This window comes from Solanum lycopersicum, chromosome 9 (genome assembly GCF_036512215.1).
Source record: "Solanum lycopersicum chromosome 9, SLM_r2.1".
Lineage (NCBI taxonomy): Eukaryota > Viridiplantae > Streptophyta > Magnoliopsida > Solanales > Solanaceae > Solanum > Solanum lycopersicum.
This window is the reverse complement of record NC_090808.1, coordinates 20,350,733-20,370,018: the sequence shown is the minus strand read 5'-3', so window position 1 is coordinate 20,370,018 and position 19,286 is coordinate 20,350,733. Positions and strand designations below refer to the sequence as shown.

The 19,286-nt window shown below is 34.4% G+C and overlaps 1 protein-coding gene across 1 annotated transcript; it reads right to left on the bottom strand.

The window, feature by feature from the left end:
• Positions 1-4,229: 4,229 nt before the first annotated feature.
• LOC138338419 (uncharacterized) lies at positions 4,230-4,943 on the bottom strand. Its single transcript, XM_069289376.1, has one exon. It carries the CDS (start codon positions 4,941-4,943, stop codon positions 4,230-4,232), a length of 714 nt encoding a protein of 237 aa, XP_069145477.1.
• Between the last annotated feature and the right edge of the window lie 14,343 nt (positions 4,944-19,286).

Genomic DNA, 19,286 nt, shown 5'->3' with positions numbered 1-19,286 from the left:
AGATGTGTAGTCTTAGATGTTGATACATGATTGTTCCTACTTGACTATATGAGTTGTGATGGTTATATTGATGATGATATAGTAATGTATAGGATGACATAAAGATGATAACGGTCATTCCTTAGTGCTTAAAAAATGATATGCTATATGTGATAAAGTAAAAGATATGGTGTGTCTTGTTTGGTAAACTTGTGTCCCATGCATGATACTTGTATGAATGTTATGAGATTGTGATATGTCTTCACTAGGTAGGCTTAGTGCACCATTTTAATGTATGAATGAAAGACATGTAAGACCTTAGTGTATATTAAGAAGGTCATGTACGTGGAAAAGGTTATGTTATGAATGTTGAAGTTGAGAAACATAATGGTATCCTTCATTTAAAGGGATGATGGACTTAGGGTTGATTGGCTGGAAGGGCATCATATGATCCTTAGGAAAGTCATAATGAGCTACATTAGTCGCCATTCAAAGGTAGCCCTAGTGGACCTATTTGGTAGGGTGAATGTGATTTAGTTATGAACTAGATAAGGAACACTCTTCATGTGATCCTTTAATGTAAACTATTCTATGAGAACAAAGGCTAGCACCGAGTGATTATGTTATGGGAAGTAGCTCTACTTGAGAATGAGACTAGAGTACAACATAGCTTCACTTGAGAATGAGACTAGAGTGCATAAAAGCCCTTCATACTCCTTAACTATGTGCCTACATGGGGTGTGTCCTAGTTCTACCCTTGACAAGTTTTACACCCTCATCAGAGTAGGTTAGAACTCCAGATTCCTTGCGTAGATATCATGGTATATGTCAGGTATTGTCTATTCTCATCATGTGGGATATTTACTAGCATTAGAGAAGTTCTATGAAGTGTAGGTAGTGATATGAGACGCTATCTAGACATTGAAAAATAGGTTTTGAAGGTGTTATTTAGAGTCCCTAGTTCTTGTCTAAGACCATTACTTGAATATCCTTTATGTGATTAATGGGTCTTAAATGAACTAATAAATGTAATGACTTAAGCTAAGAAAGTATGCTAAATGAAGTAGTACTTATCTAGAGTAATTAAGGGTTGTCTAGTTAAGGTGTGATGGGGGTATAGGAATTGACACTTCTTATCTTACCTAGATAAGTCTTAAGAAAGACTCTAGTTAGGGAAGTTGGTTGATTATGTGGACATAATCTAAGCCTTAGGTAATCTTAAGGATTATATTGGTAATCTTGAAGGGGTCACTATGGACGTTATTTTCTTGATTTACTTTAGTATGTATTTTTAAAGCCTTTGGAAGGAGAATCTCATATAACCTATATGCTAATGTGTTAAATGAGAATAATTCTATTTTAAGGAGTCTAAAGGATCTCTTAAGTGTGTGTGTAAGAAATCGTATGGGCGGTCGCTTCAAAACTCACTCAAGTGAACCTTAGAGTCGCCTTGGTAAGAGAATCTCATATTCTTATATTGATATCTCTTAAGTGTGTACGTGACTCATTATAAGTAATCTTGAGGGTCATTTAGGCACATCTATAAAGGGTGTATGGGCGGTCTCTCTTTATGTGACTTAAGTGAATATTTGGATACATTTTAGTGAGAAGGTTACATGCTTAAGGTTTTTAAAATGAAGTGAAGGAACTTCACTGGAACAGTGAATTGCGTTGACCGTACAGTGAAGTGACCTCACTGTTATGTTTGCTAAAATGTGACTTTTTGTTAAATGATTTTTTATGTGTTTCTAAGCTGTTAAATGTTGTTCTTATGATTATAGTATGATGTTTTCATCGAAATTCATGAAAATCATGTTATATATTAAATTTCTCTTTTTCATGCATTTTGCAGGGCTTCCATGCTTTTAGTACATCTAATGTGCTAACCCCTTCTTTTCCCTTTTTGACTATAGAGAATGTTGATGTGCCATGGAGGATTGATAGGTTTCTAAGGCTTTTAAGATGATGTATTGGTCAGTTCTCATTGATTCGAGGAATATATCCACAAGTTCCTTATGTCTAAGTCTTTACCTTTTATGTCTTGTATGGGATTAGTCCCAAGTGTTGTATACTCTAATGTTTAGATGGTTCAAGTAGATGGTGTAAATATTTAAGGTTTTAATGAGAAGTCTTCCGCTTGCCTATTGTTTATGAAAGAGTTCTTCGTGTGTGAAAAATGTTTTAAATTTTTACTCATTTTAGAATGTTTATTATGCAATGAATGATACGAGAGGCTTAGATGAGACTTCTTGAAGTCTCATTTGTTGTGTGACGACATAATGATGTCTTAACTTCTAGGGTGTACTTACGGGTCGTCACAAGATCCACCTAGAAAGCTACATTTACGTTTAGTTTTACTTTGGTCGGTAGACCACCTTCCATCAGTGTAAGGTTTTGCAACACTGGATTCTACACCTAGATCTTGTGGTATATGTCGGTTAAGGCAAGTGTTCCCTAAACTAAAAGGAAGCAATGAAGTATATACTAGCTAGGGTGACTTAAGGGGTTTGACTTAGCCTAGGTAGAGGTATGGGACTCTACCTACCCCTTGCACTAGTTTGCCTTGAGGGAAGCTTTAGTAAGTTGGTACTATATATGTATATGCTAATGATGATAATATGTTGACTTTACATGTAAATTATATTATATAATGATGGTTAGTATTATGAACGTGTATCTAGTCTATGATGTTAAGGTATGAAGTTAACTATCATTAAAGGTTATATTATATGAAGTTGGACATTGGTTATGGGTTCTTGTTGGGTTACTTGATTCAGTAACGTTATGGGGCTTTGCTTGATTTTTGCACTTGTTGACTTGATAAGGATTCATGAGTACTTGAATTGCTTATTATGCTATGATAAACTCTTATTCATGCTTTTGATGTTATTCCTTGATGATAGGGTTGTAGTAGATAATGGGTTCAAGTACGGTGGTATTCATATTACTTACTTTGCCTTAACGAATATGTCTTGTTTCTTTGTATGGTGTGTGTGATTATACATAAGACTTTCAAAGCATAAAATGGCATAATTTAACTAAATGTCCTTTTTAGCATGATTTGACATTATATGTGCATATGGTCCCATACTTAGTACAAGTGGCGTACTAAACCCATTTTCTCCCTTTTTCCCAAACATTTTAGTTTCTAGTAGTTGAAGGTTCATCCGAGACAACTTGCAAAAGACTTGGATATTCTCTACCATCCGATGGATAGGTCCTCACTTCCTGAGGGTGATACCAATATCGAGCTTATGTTGTTTAGTTCTACAAACTTATATGTTCCTTCTATTTTCATTTGATTACGATTTGTATAAGCCTATATGTCTCTTCTTTACATTGATGTAGGGCAATGCATAATTTGTTATGATCGTTTTAGATGGTTATGAGATGAGACAATCTTTAAGACTATGTTCTATCTTATATATATATATATATATATATATATATATATATATATATATATATATATATGTAGGTTCAATAAAAGTAGAAGGTCATGAACCCAACCTATACGAAGGGTCTATGTATACTCGATACGGTTATATATTTTGTGTATGTAGTGGTCTATCTAAACCTCCAATTAGAAATGATGAGAAGTTTTAAATTCTTCTGTTATTTTGACTTATGAATGCAATGATTTAAACTAAGAGACTAGTCTTAGTACTCAAAGAGGATAACGATGCCGGTTACGTCTAGGGGGTAAACCCGGATGTGACATCAAGTTCATAAAAGCTGCAAGTGCATTAGTCAATCCAAAAGACATAACTAAAAATTCATAGTGCCCATAACGAGTCCTAAATGCCTTTCTTTGGAATATCTCCAGGACTAATCTTCAATTGTTGATATCTGAATCTTAAATAAACTTTAGAGAAGACTGATGCACCTTGCAATTGATAAAAAAGAACATATATTCTAGGCAAGGGGTACCTATTCCGAATAGTGAGCTTATTCAATTATCAGTACTCTATACACATCCTCGTGCTACCATCTTTCTTCATAATAAATCCCCATGGGGAAGCACTAAGATGAATAAAACCCTTATCAAGAAGCTCTTGGATTTTAGCCTTGAGTTCTCTCAACCCTGTCGGAGCCATGCGTTATGAAAGGATAGAAATGGAGCGAGTACCATGCTCTAAGTCAGTAAAAAAATCTATGTCTCTATACGGAGGCATGCGAGGCAAGTTATTTGGAAAAACTTCATTAACTTCGGACACCACCGAAATAGACCCAATGGATGGAGCTTCAATCTAAATATCCCTAACATGAGCCAAATAAGCTAAACAACCCTGATCTACTAGTTTACTAGCCCGGATGGAGGATATTGTCTCAGCTTGTCTAGGCCTCTCCACCCCTTCCCGCTCTAATTTTTCCTTTCCCGGAATTTCTAGAGTCACTGACTTAGTATTACAATTAAGCACAACATAGTTGGGAGACAACCAAGTCATGCCTAAGATAATATCAAAATCATGAATATCCAAAATCACCAAATCACCCCAAGTCTGAAGTCCCATAAACAAATTAAGGAAAGCATGATAGACATCAGTGACTATGACTGACTCTCCAACCGGTGTAGAAACATGTATATGTGCATCAAGAACATCAAATAGCATCTCAAAATTAGAGGCAAAACTTATAGACACATAAAAATAGGTAGAACCTGGATCAAACAACACATTAGTCATCCGATCATAGAAGAAAATAGTACATGTGATCACTGCATCAGACGCCTCTACTTCATTTTTACCTGGAAAGGCATAGCAATGTGCTCGCTCATCCACACTAGCTGCCTCTCTGCCAGGTTGCGCATTACCCTTACCTCTGCCTCCACAGCTGCCTATTTTATTTCCTCCTTGACCAATTTGTTGACATCCTTTACCATTATTACTGTTTCTCGCGGGTACAATTGCTGGAGAAGGTTGTTGTTCGGCCTCAAACACACACGCTTGTGGACAGTCTTTCATTATGTGTCCAAGTTCCCATTAATTAAAGAAAATGCGGACGACAGATGGTCTGCTTCCCGCCACATGCACAATACTCTGACAAGATATAAAATTATAAAATAGAGTTCTTGAATAGTTACTTCTAGAGGTAGGCATGGCAGACGAAATTGGCTTGGATGCCAGTGTAGGTCGACCGGATCCTATTGCATAGGAGCCTTGAAATTTTCTAGAATTCTCAGTCCTTTTTGTCAATGCTTTACCTTAGCAGTCTCGCATCACCCCTCCACTTTCTTGACATAATCAATCACCTTACTAAAATTCTTTCCTTCAGAAGTCATGTGGACTCAGGATCCAAACCTTTACCAAATAACCGAATCCTCTCCTCTTTAGTGGTAACAAACTGTAGCATATTTAGATAATCTTGGAACTTGGCCTCATTAATAGACACAAATACACTTCTCAGCTCTAATTCCATGAACTCATCCTTCTTGCGATCTGTCAAAGTTCTTGGCACATATTCCTCTATAAACAAGACATGAAATTGGGTCCAAGTAAGTAGAGGTAATATAGAAGACCTACACTCCATATAATCTCTCCACCATTGCTTCTCCTCACCTTGAAGTGGAAAGGATACAAACTCAACCCATGTTGGTGAATAATACCCAATTTATGCTTCCTCTTATAACAATCCAAGATGATCTCATAAGCATCTTTAGTCCAAGAACCAAGAAATACTATAGGCTTGAGCTTCACAAAAATGGTAAACATATCATCCTCATTACCGGTCATCACAGAACCTAACAAAGGATAGAGCACCGTTACCTCCAACTTCACTCGTCTTGGGCGCGGTCCTAGCTACTAGAGGATTAGTAGGGGATTGAGTAGGTGGAATCATCCCCGGACCAGCCATCCTCTTTCAAAAATAAACATGATTTGTTGAGCTAGCACTGGATCAATGGGAGGATTCCCAATAGCTTCATCCTACACTTCTTCCTCATTTTCAACCTCCTCAACATTCTCGAACTCAATTTCCTCTTCTATATCTTTATTATGAACTAGAACATTGTCATTTGGCACCTCATTCATAGAATGCGCCACTCTCCCACGGCCTCTTCCCTTAACTCTTCATCTCCTCTGCCTCTACCTCGACCATGACCTCTATCTGTGGGTTCCTCAGCTGGAGCATTAATAGGAGCTGCGAGCCTAACGCCACTCTACCTAATTTTAATTATCTGCAGATAGAAAAGTGAAAGAAATTAGATACCAATTTGAATGGACACTTACCAATTAGAATCGAGTTATAGCATGAAAGGAGACAAGAGAAAAAATGGAGATCTCCTAAAGTCCTATAACCTCTCGAAAAAAGTAAAGGCAATCCCCGTACCATTCCATGAGACTTTACTGACTCACTTTGGTATATCGAGATCAACAAACCTAGACTCTTATACCAAATATGTCGCGACCCAAACTGTCATGATTGGCACCTACTCGAACATCTCTGTGGTAAAACAATTATTATCACCCAACTAAAGTGTATAAGCTAAAATCTAAAGCAGTTAAATTATAAAAGTGAGCAAATAACTAAATTAAGTCCCATTACTAATATAAATAGCAACAACTAACTCATAATGTGTAAGATAAACCTAGAATCTGAAAGTCAATGTTCCAAAACTTGAAATGATATCCAAGTCTATACAAGATAATTATATTAAACTATCTAAGAAATAGTATAAATCTGGAAAGGTTGGACATAGATAAGGAGAATTCCATGGCATCCCAAATGAGTGTATCACCCTTAAACTCGAAGTGATCACTGATCACCTAAGTGAGGTATGTCAATAGTCGCATGAAGTTGCATTGTACTAAAAAAAATAAGAGCAAATGTAGAATCATTATGCAACCACAGTGTAATGGTAGGATCACGCGGCTATACCACTAGGGAAACATAAAGAAGCCAACAACATTATAATAACATGCATATATATCAACATATTCAATATCATCATAAGGATAAAATAACACACTTCACATGCTTAATCACATAGTTGGTCCTCTCACATAACCAAACCGAAATTGTTTTGATGTTGAAACATGGCAATTCGATCAAAAAGTTAGCATGCTGGCATATGGCTATCATATCCAACAGTTAGCATGTCAGAACGTGGCAATCTGATCCCAATCACAAGAATGCATCAAGATCACACATTCAAGTCATAATTTCGTGGTATCAATAACCGTATATCTCATTTCCACATTTATGATCAATATCTTAACATCCATGCATATACAAATATCATAATAATGAAAGAACAAGTATATATCACACAATCATAGAATTACAACCGTCACCTACCTCAAAAAATGCTTGAACCCTAAGAAACATGATCCTTCCCTTCACAGTTTCATTCCGCTTATTCGTGGTCTACAAAAAATCAATAATATTTGGAAATTAATAATAAATCGCTAAATTCCCAAAACTTAAACAAATTCATAAACCTTAGGTCAAACGCATGAGTCCAACTAGCCAAACTAGGTTGTTTCATCCATGAACTCTATCAACAAACCCTTCCCTATCAATGATGACCCATTCTGAAGTGTTCTACAGATAAAAAAGTGAAATTGGGGAGTGAAAACTTACCTTTGGCCTAAAGAATGGTGCAAATGAGTTGAAATTGCCCAAGGGTCGTTCTTTAGCTCAAAAATTTGAAAAGTTCCAAATAAGGTGGTTTAAGGGTTTTATTTATGAATTAATAACTCACCATTATGCTACAATGACACCCATCCCATGCAGTGGCAGTTTTTGAAGAGGTGAGATCTTATTCGATAAATCCGAAAATCTCATAATTTCAAACCCCGTCTCATCCACTACAACGACAAGCATCCCGATGTAGTGGTGTCAATGACTTATCTAACCACTCATGCAATAAAATTCACATTTTCGATTGCTACTAGATTTCCCTACACCTTGATGAATCCAAATTCCTCCAAGTCTTGTCAAGGTTGGGAAAATCCTATTACTATGAAAAAAATTTTCTGGTCCCGATTTTCCCCTGTTTTGCATTTCTGTAACAAAGGAACCCGATCGTTAAACTATAAAAGGTTAAAAGGTCATAATCAATTGAAAACAGTTGTTTAAATAATAATGTAATTTATGAAATTAGTTTCTACTTTTCATTTTTTATTTTTGAGAAGTTTAACAAGGACTAAAAGAGTAGATAATTTTTTTTCAGATGATTGAACTTGCTATATGAAGAAAAAATAAACATCAATCCTATGAATAACAAATACTACCTTAAAACTCTGGTTCACAAGTTTAGTAGTTAAGTTCTCGAGCAAATCCTCACAACAACTAATTATTGGAATACAAATTCTCAAGTCAGAAGGCAATTGAAATATAACTTAAAGAATTCATGCTACTATGCACAAATTGATTAATCCGTTGACTATTTTTCTTCGAGAAAATGGTCAAATGCCCTCTGAAAGTATACCCCGTTTCCAACTACACACTTAAATTTCACGGGTGTCCTATCACCGTCCCTGAACTATTCAAAAATGAAACAATTATACCGTTAAAAAGCCATAACCAGATCTATGGTGGCATGTGATTTTCACGCATTTGACATGTGAAGAAGTTATCAAGTATAGGTTTTTTCATTTGTTTATATTCCTTTACTCGTTTTTTTTATTTTTATCCATCCCTTCCATCACCAAATCACTTTCACCATTTTCAACTATACAAAGACATCATAAGTTCATGAAAATTGGGTCTTTGAAGAAGATAGGTGAATAATGAACTGAGTCTTTCAAGAAGATAGGTTAATGATGATTATAGGAATATTTGAACATTTCTTTGAAAATCTAAAAACCAAAATAAAAAAATGAAGGAATAGGGGAGATAGGACGAACATGGAATATTATTATTGCCATTAATGGGGTCACCGAAGCTCTCTAGGAAGATGAGGAGTCTTCGATGTCTTCCACATCATCATCGATAATTTCGAAGAGGGAAATCCCGATTCACCAACGATTGATGATTAAATGAGGTTGATAGCAACAATTTCTGAGGTGTAGTTGAGATGTGTTGCCTCGCAAATGAGGTGAAGACACGAACATAAATCGGTCAATATATTTGGGAGGAATGATTTAAGAATCCTTGAACTACATAGAGATTAAGCACTTGATTTTTCTCAAATCAGATCTAAAGTATTTTGAGGTCATATGAATATGTAAATTTATCTACAATTGATTTAGGTTGATTGGTTTTGCAAGAGTTTTACATGAGTTAAAAAAATGTTTGAAATTAAATGACAAATTCATTGGAGATGGTGCTGACAATAATGGCTTAGAGATTGTGAAAGATGAACATATTTGATTTATATTTATATGGACAAGAAGAAAACAAATAAGAACAAGAAATAATTTAAAATAAATATATTTACTAAAAAGAGATATTTAAAACAAAATTTTAATATTGTTTTGGCTGCTTACTCTCTCAAAGAGAGTGAGTTACACTCACTTTGCCAGCTAAGCGTTCAGGGAGGTAATAATTTCAGTTTTATAAAATTCAGCGGGGTGATAGGACCCCCGTAAAGTATGAGTATGTAGGTGGGAATCCGGCTTAGATTTGGGGGGGGGCTTTTGGACATTTTCTCTTTTTCTTTTAAAGAATTCATGCTACTATGCACAAATTGATTAATCCATTGACTATTTTTCTTAAAGTGATCTAGCGAAGAAAATATGTATAAATAAGTTAGAGAGAAAAATAATTAACAAGTTGATATTCATCAAGTTAAACGCAAAATGTCATTTGCTATAGTATTATTAACTTTGCATGTTCTATATTATTAGTAGTTTTACATTTAAAGTTAATCTATAGAGAGAGAAAAAGCAAAGAGAAGTTAACTTTTAGATTGAAACTGATAATCTCTTTTAAATTTAAAATATTAACAATGTATTGCATACCTATTAATCTATAGAGAGAGTTAAAGCAAAGAGAAGTTAACTTTTAGATTGAAAGTGATAATCTCTTTTAAATTTAAAATATTATCAAAGTATTGCATACGTTATTCAGAATCACTGTGTATATTCAGTGGCATTTTCTATATTATTAGTATCTGTACATTCATTTGGAAGACTATTACAAAGTATGTTCATATTAATATCTAACTTTATTCTTTAATCATATTGAGTAATATAAAATTCATCCATGACTAAAGGAGTTAATGTATTCTATGCATGATTAAGCTAAAAGTAAAGAAAATAACAAAAGTACTTTGGTCAATAAATAAAAATTACTTACTTTAGTTGAAAATAAGCAATATACATGTGAAAGTAGATATATGAAGTCAAATATACCTGAGACATAAGATGATCATTGGTCAAACATTAATGAGAAACAAAATCCACACTACTCAAACAACCATTTTCATGAGAAATGAACAATGCTAATATATTCATATTAGAAAAGTCATAATTACTATATTCATGAATATGAGTACAATAACACTTAAGTTCAGGAGCATACAAATAAAAAATTGAAATAGTTGCTTTTATCTACTTAATTAAAATCAGAATGAGATATCCTTACTAGAAGCAACCACAATTTTTTCCCTAACTTTTATTTTCAATCACTTCAAGTCAGGTTCTAGTCAACCAAATACTAAAGATTCAGTTCTATAATGATACCAGTCAAAAAATAGAAGAACGTAGAAAATCATAAATGAGTAATTGAAACCTTATAATTGATATTCCCATTTGAAGCAAAACCTTACACGTACAATAAATTTAAAAAATTAAATTCGTGAGAAAATCTAAGAAGAGAAGAAATGGATATAAACTAGGGAGTAAAATTAGGATAAAAAAGACCCTAAATTCAAAGTGCCAACTTGCAAGTGAAGTATAAATTTGAGGTAGAAATGAAATTTCTCTTCTATATATACATAAACGGATGGAAGTTAAAAACGGATGGAAGTTAAAAACAATGATATTTTAATTATTGATGACTTGTAAAAGCATTCATAAGTTTTATGGACAACTATTCTAATTGTCGCTAAAAATTATTGTGTTCATGGCCAATATTCATTTGCCACTAGATTTTCACATCAAATATATATATATATATATATATAAATATATATATATATATATATATATATATATATATATATATATGTATACACACATATATATATCACTGACAATTTGATTATTGTCACTAATGAATCGTCACTTATCATTTTTATTTGTAGTATCATTTACCACTAAAAATAAACCAAAACAGACATCCTATGCTTGATAGGTACACAAAATAACTACCACTAAAAGAATAAGACAGTCAAACCCAAGGAAAAAAGAAGTCAACCAGGCCTTGAACCTACAATAGTAGGATCTGGGCCTCGAACACAGAGTGGTAGAAGCAGGGCCCTGAACCCAAAATGGTAGAATCTAGACCTCAAAACCGAGGTGATTGAATCTAGGCATCGAACCCAAATCATTAGTCTCAAGTTGGAAATAACGTCCTCAAATCGTAAAACGTCAGCCTAGAGATTAAAATAATATCGACAAACCACAAATAATCACTACAACCTACGAACTCATAACCTTTCTAACAATAGTGCCAAAGGTGTGTAAATTCGAAGGAGAATCCCATGTCAAGTCACCATGGGACGCTGCCCACCCAAAGGTGTCAACAAAGGGCTCCAATCCAAGTACAACTTAATCTCCAATCGTCGCATAACATAAACCTCGTGTAACACCTCAGAAGTGCAGAAATAGGGAGACTGATGATAGAAGATATAATCAGCCATGAATTCACTTAAACTAAGGCTATAATCACACTCAATTCTATTTTTCTTGTCTAAAAGGATCTAGTTTGTCAAAAACGTCAGAGACAAACCAAAGCAACAAAGTTTGGGAGTATAAAAACACTTGTCTATCCTAGGTTAAGGCTGAGAAAGCGAGTAAATTCAAGTAATTCACATAGCATGCACAAAATCAAGCCTTCCAACTAGAAAGGTACAATGCCCAATATAATGTCGATCAAACCTAAAATGTGGTGTCTAAGATGAAAATAGGTCTTCACCCATAATTCACATAAATCAACATGAATTTCTCTCATTCAAAATCAATCTAGATAGAAAAGAAGTCGTAGCCTACCTATAGCCGACCGCGCCATCCAACTCTCAAGGCCATACTTTATTCTTTCAAAGATCCTTTGAACTAGGTCTGTGCAAAATTTGGGTTAAACCATTAACCCGAACTGATTTTAGGCTTATTGGGCTAACAGTTCGAGTTATTGGGTAATTGGTTTGGGCTCAGTTCACTTAGTTATTTTAATTGGTAATCGGTTCGGGGGTCGAGTAAGGAAGACATAATTTTGGGCTACCTGATACCCCGATAAGACCTCCAAATATTTTTAATCCTGATTTTTTCTAATTTAACAATACTCAATTTCTCACTTCTCACTTCTCATTTGGGACTAAGGGTTTTTTAAATTTTTGGACTTTAAAAACTTTTCATTCTTACCTCTCCTCTGGCCTCTAATTTCTCCATATTCCAATCTCCAAACCAAAAGTTTCTCCAAATTCCAAACTCACACGAGGCGACAACTACTCCAGTCACTCAGGCGAGGAGACAAGGTATGTATATTTTCATGATTCAAACGAAGAACATATATCCATGGTGTTTTTGCATTGATGAGTCTGAAAATCATATTAGGAGGTGGTAATAATATTCATGTTTTTATTCACCAAATAAAGATTTCAATATTTGAGTATCGAATTGGATGAACTGAAGTGCGAAGATGAGTTATTATGAGTAAATGTTTGTCTTGATATAATATCTCTTAGCTCTTTCATTGCTTCAAACTCTATTGCGTACATGTGTGTCTCAAGAATGTACTAAAGAAACAAAAATAGCACAAAAAAGTCGATTTAAATAAACATGTTCTACATAGCACTCGCTAACTTTTGCACAAGTGAATTTTTTATGTCACAATATGGATGAACAAAACAAAAAGTTCATTTAGTTTTTTTTGTTCGACGAACTTCAGTTACTCTGAAGTTTTAAGAAGGGCATATTGATTCGTACAGACTACAACGTACATTTGTTGTATCTTCTGATAGTGTTTATCTATGTTATACTATTTTGTTGTCCAGTCAAATTGAGATATGAATTCAGTGCATTCGTTTACTATATTCTGGTTTAATGTATGATTTTCGTAATGGTGTAGTTCATTTGTAGCACAGTAGCGTTGGTTGTCTAATAGGTGAACAATCTCAAATTTCTGAAGTTGGAAGCTTGTCTGATCGACACTTTGAGTCTTACTCCTCTCAGTTCTCACGACTTTTTTAGTCTGAACAGAAGTACTCGGTAGTCATCTTCAAAAATCAAAATCCAAAATCCAAAATCCCTTAGAACCATTCATTCTTCAAAAATCAAAATCCAAAATCCCTTAGAAATTCCTTAGAACTCCATTGAAGCCAAACCTTAAGGAAGAGCTTGGATTGGTGATTTGAGTGGTCATTCTTCATCAAATTGGAGGATTAACATCATTTAGGTATGATTTTCTATCCTTGAAACTCTATTCATCATGGAGCTCCAAATTCAAAGAAGTTTTCTGAAGTTTTCAAAGATGAACTTGTCCAATTTCATGATCTTTCCATGGGTTCTTGCATTAAAGGTTTTTAATCATTAAGCATTGATTATATTGTTTCTAATTATATTATTTTAACTCAACTGACCTATGAACCGATGTAATGGATGAACCCTATTGTTTGACGACTTTATGGGTTACTTGATATTGACTTAATGTTTATGAATTCTAGTGTAGTGTTCTATGGGCTATTGAATGATGTACGAATTGTATTCAATTGTTGTATAGGTTGTATTAGATTGATAAATATATGTTGAATTGACATAGTTTAAATGAATATTATGATTTAGGCCAAAGTCATCTGCGGCCCCTTAAAGTTGTCCTCATTATTCATTTAGACACCTCAACAAGACTTAATACCTATTAGACACTTTAATATTAACAAATGTCTGTCTATTGAACACAAAATGATAATCAACATAAAAGACATTATGCGTGTAACTCACACGCTGTACTTTGATAAAGTTACCAATAACATTGTGACACGTGGTCAATAACTCAATCTAACCTTAAGAAATGAATTTTTAATTTTAAAAGATAAAAATAATTTCCAACCCTAATTAATCTAATTCCCCCTACTGAAACCCTTGTCGTTCTTCTTCTTGCTCTCGATTCTTCCGACGGACCATCTTTTTTTCTTTTCTTTTTATTACTCCTACAATTTGTGTGCATAGCAAAGTAATTTTTGAAATGCTTGTGAAAAATAAATCGACATAAATCTTTTTGAAATTATCAGCGAAGAGAAATCTAAAATATTCAAATTAATTCTATGGAATTTATGATATCATTTTTTCACAATAAACTTATTAGTTTACATTTTAATTTGACTGATAATGTCTGTTTAGAGTGCCAAAAATAGAGATGGACGGAGGACAATCAAGTTTTTTATCAATTAGTATATATATATATATATGAAAGAAATGAAATAACAAAGAAAAAGAAATGCAGAAAGTTTGGGCGAAGAAGATTATGGCTGGAAGTGGAGTCAATTTCTTTATAAAAAAATTAATTTTAAACAATTTTTTTAGTAATTTTAATGTCAAGTGTTTGATAAACAAAAAAAGTACAATTTTTAAAAAATAAATAAAACTAAAATGTTATTTGAATCTATTCACGCGCCTAATAATAAGTGAGGTACACTTATTTTGCCAAATCAACGTTTTGTGTTTAATAGGCACATGTCTTGAACAATTTAGGTGTTCAATAGGTATAAGTCCTAGTTCAGGTGTCTAAGTGAATTATGTGGACAACTTTAAGGGGCAGCAGATGACTTAAGCCTACGATTTATGTATTGAATTGATGTTCATGGCCATGGTAAGGGCCTTATGGTATTGAATTGGATTATTTAGACATGGATTGAAGTGGAGAGAATGGATTGGTGGTATTCTTCCCTAAATGTCTTTATTTTATGTTAATTAGACTTCAATTATGTTGTTATTTGTATGGTCCACTTAACGTGGGCGGTGTTATGTGATTGATGTGGCCTTGTCGATGTAACTTTATGTATTATGATGATCATGGCCTTGTCAGCAACTGCTTTGAGTAATATGATGATTTGTGTAGTTGATTATGTGAAGTATGATCATATCTACCTACATGTTGAGTAATACAAAAGTATGTGTTTCTTCTATTGAAGTTTTTAATTGATCATGTTTGACTTTGACTATGTGCTCATATGTGTATTCTTAGAGTTGATGCATGATTGTTCCTACATGATTATATGAGTCTATAATGGTTATCTTGATGATAATATAGTAATGAAGAGGATTACATGAAGATGATAAGGCTCATTCCTAAGTGCAATAAAGTAAAGTATCTTGTGTCTTGTTGTGGTAGACTTGTGTCCCTTACTTTATATATGTATGAATATGAATATGATATGCCTTGACTTAGGATGCTTAATCCTTTTAGTATTGTATGAATGAATGGTACGAGACGTTGAATGATGTTAAGAGGGTTCTTTATGTGAAACCTTGAACCTTGTGATAAGTTTATGAATTTTGTAGTAGAAAGTCTTAATGGTATCCTTCTTATAATGAATGATGGACTTATGGTTGGTTGGATGGAACAACATCATATCAATCCTTAGGAAAGTCATTATGAGTTTGTTGTCATCATTATAAGGCCGCCCTAGGGGACCTCTTTGGTAGGGTAAATGTAACTGATTATGAACTTGATATGGAACCACTTCGTATGAACCTTTGATGTGAATTACTCTATGAGAACAAAGATTATAACCAAGTGCGTATGGTAAGGGAAGTCGTTCTAGTTAAAAGTATGAGGCTAGAAAATAAAGTAATCCCTTCATATTCCTTAACCATGTGACTACATGGGATGTGTCCAAGTTCTACTGTTGCCAAGTAGAACACCCTCATTGGAGTAGTTTAGAAGTCTAGATTCGATATTTTGCTACCATAGTTTATGTCGGTTATTGCCTATTCTAATCATGTGGGATTCCTATTAGCATTAGAGAAGTTCTATGAATATTAGGTGTTGGTATGGGATGCTATCTGGACATTGCAGAATATGCTTTGAAGATTTTAGTGAGAGTCCCTAGGTCTTTTCCAAGACCATTACTTGAATGTCCTCTATGTGATGAATGTATCTTAATAAATAATGAGTTATGTTAGAAATCATGTAAATGAATGAGTACCTAATCTAAAGTGACTTAAGGATTCCCTAGTTAAAGTGTGAAGGAGGCATAAGGGATGATCTCTTCATCTCTTATCTAGGGAAGTCTTGAGAATGACCTAGTTACGGAAGCTTGTTGAATCTTTAGGCATGATCTAAACTTAGGAAGTCTTAAGAATTATTCAGGTTATCTTGAAGAAGCTGTATGGGCGTTCTCTTCTAGGAGTACTTAAGTAACACGTTTGATAGCCTTGGTAAGGAAAATGTCATGTCATACATGTTATGTGGTTGGTGTCTTGTAAGTGTGTATGTGTCTCATTATAAGTAGTCTTGAGGATTAAACATGATTAGAGAGAGTGTATGGGCGGTCTATCTTTGTATTGCTTAAGTGGGTCTTAGGATAGCTTTTAGTGAGAGAATTACACACTAGAAAGTGTCCATGGTTAAGTTAAAGGACTTCACTGTAACATTGAATTTGTTCACTATAAAGTGACCTTAAAAATGTAATAAATTGTTAAATGTTATCTTATCTGTTACTAAGGTGTGAAATGTTGTTCTCGTGACTATATTATGATGTTTCAATGAAAAAGATGCATATTTCTAATAAATGTCCGTTTTCATGTTTTTTATGCATTATGCCATACTTATTACATGTGGTTCTACTAATTCCATTCTTTTATCTATCTCTATAGTGGTTGGTAGGTGAGGATCATTTGGGAAGCAAGAATTGGATTGTACCATCATTCATGGGAAGTTTAAGTATGTCCTCATTTGACTCGAAGGCATAGATGTCATTTATTTCTCTTATTAAAGTATTGTAATAGACTTAGTAGTACTATATTTCTATTATGTATGGTCTGTGTCCCTTGTACTCTTGTGTCTATGATTTGATGTAATGAGACTGAGTATTCGTATGAGTTTTATATGAAAGAAATTTTAAAGACAATAAATTATTGGTGATTAGTTTTAATTATGCACTACTTTTCACTATGTATATGTGATGAACAACACGAAAGGGCTTGTATAAGAACTCCCAGAGGTCGAGTACACCGGTCGCACTTCGAGTGTGCCATATCTTCTAGGGTGTGGTCTCGGAATATGACAATCTTGGCATCAGAGCATAGGATATGAATGTAGTCTTAGGAATCAAAAAGTCTCATCAAGTCACGTTTAGTAGAGTCTCGACCATACGTGTGAGTCGTGACACATCAATGGGCGAGAGTGTATAGGACGATAGAGTTTCCCTTCTTTCTACTCCTATGTTGTTCCGGAGAGAAAAAGTTATGAGTAATCCTTTTTTATGGTTTTCCTTATTTTTTAGGAAGATGAATACGAAGAGGACACCGTCTAGGAGGGTTGTGGAGAATGATGTTCATGAGGAGATTCCTCCTCAAGTTGAGCAATTTGACAAAGTTCCTCATGGTGCTCAAGGAGTCCATGGTGCTCAAGGTGCTGAAGTGCCTCCCAAGGTGATCAAGTCCCTATTGTGGAATGAGGTAATGAGGTTTCAAGGGTTCCCTCGGATATGAGTAATAGATATATTAGAGAGGCTTTGCTTGCTTTAGCCCGAGTTGTGACTACTCAAGCGAATTTGAGAATGGTGCCTAGGATGAATGTTGTGGAGACCACTATGACCTCTAGGTTGAGAGACTTTGTGAGGATGAATCCTCCTATCTTTCTTTTCTCTAAGGTGGGAGTGGATCCCCAAGAGTTACATGATGGTGTGTACAAGGTGTTGAGTGCTATGGGAGTTACATCTAGTCTAGGTAGAAGGCGGAGTTAAGTTCGTACCAATTGAGGGATGTTTCTCAAATATGGTACACTCAATGGAACAATAATAGGCCGGTTGATTCAGGTCCTATTGAGTGGGAAGAATTTAAGGAAACTTTTCTAGCCCCGTGAGAGAAGAGAGGTGAAGGTAGAGGAGTTTATCAATCTCAAGAAAGGCATATATATGAGTGTTGATAAGTACTCTTTGAAGTTCTCAATGTTTTGTAGATATGCACCGTCCATAGTGTTAAATCCTAGGGATGAGATGAGTCATTTTGTGTTCGAGGTCGCCGACTTAGTGAGGGAAGTATCCCGTACGTCCATGCTACATCATGATATGACCTTAGCTAGACTCATGGTGTATGCTAAATCTATTGAGGAGTATAAACATGGAAGGATTTCTAGAAACATGAAAAGGAGTGCATCTAGTGATCAAGGTAAATATAGGTTCAAAAAGAGGATTCAAACTCAAGGTGGAACTAGTCCACCTAAGGTGAAATTTGAGAAAGGAGGGGGTTCTTAAAATGTCAAGCCTACATATGTCACTTGTGGAAAAGGGCATTATGGTGAGTGTCTAAGGGTTAGCGGGAGTTGCTTTGGATGTGTAAAGGATGGAGACAAATAGAGGAATTGTCCTAATAGAGATGGTAAGAATGTTACTCCTAATGTTCCAAAAGATTATGCTCCAAAAAAGAGGCATTTCTATGCACTCCGGACTAGAGGAGAAAAGACAGATGAGGGAGATGTTGATGAGGGTAAGTCCTTGAATTTCGCTTTTTAGTAATGTTAGTTCCTTCTAAGTTAATTAGTATGGTTAGTAGATGGGATACAAAGTCATAGAAGCATGTTGCATTTGCATGATTTTAAGGAGTCTTATTGAAATTAAATTTCGTTGATTTATTGCATTAAGTATTTTATGAAGTTATGATTAAGCATAAAAATGTTTTTATGTGATTTTACCTTGTATAATAGCATTTTTCTATCATGAATTGCCAAAAAGTTGCATTTTTGAAAAATTTGAATAATTCACTGTAGCCTTTGCCTGCTCACTGTGAAGATTTTGAGAAATTGACTTATTTCTTCTTTGGTAGAAAATTGTTGTAATATGGTTAGAAATGATGTATATGAGCATGATAATGAATATAAAATGAGTTTTTGATATTTGGAATAAAGGATGTGAGTTTTATAGCATGATGAGTTATAGAATTTATTCTTGTTTCTTGTTGTGTTGTGAATGTCTAGACTATGTGAAATTGATGTTTTGTCTATATTCTTGTATTCTATAATGTGTTATATGGTATGGTTTTGAG

What these genes read in the sequence shown, in the direction of transcription:
- LOC138338419 (XM_069289376.1), bottom strand. Translation starts at nt 4,943, where the DNA reads ATGAAAGACTGTCCACAAGCGTGTGTGTTTGAGGCCGAACAACAACCT.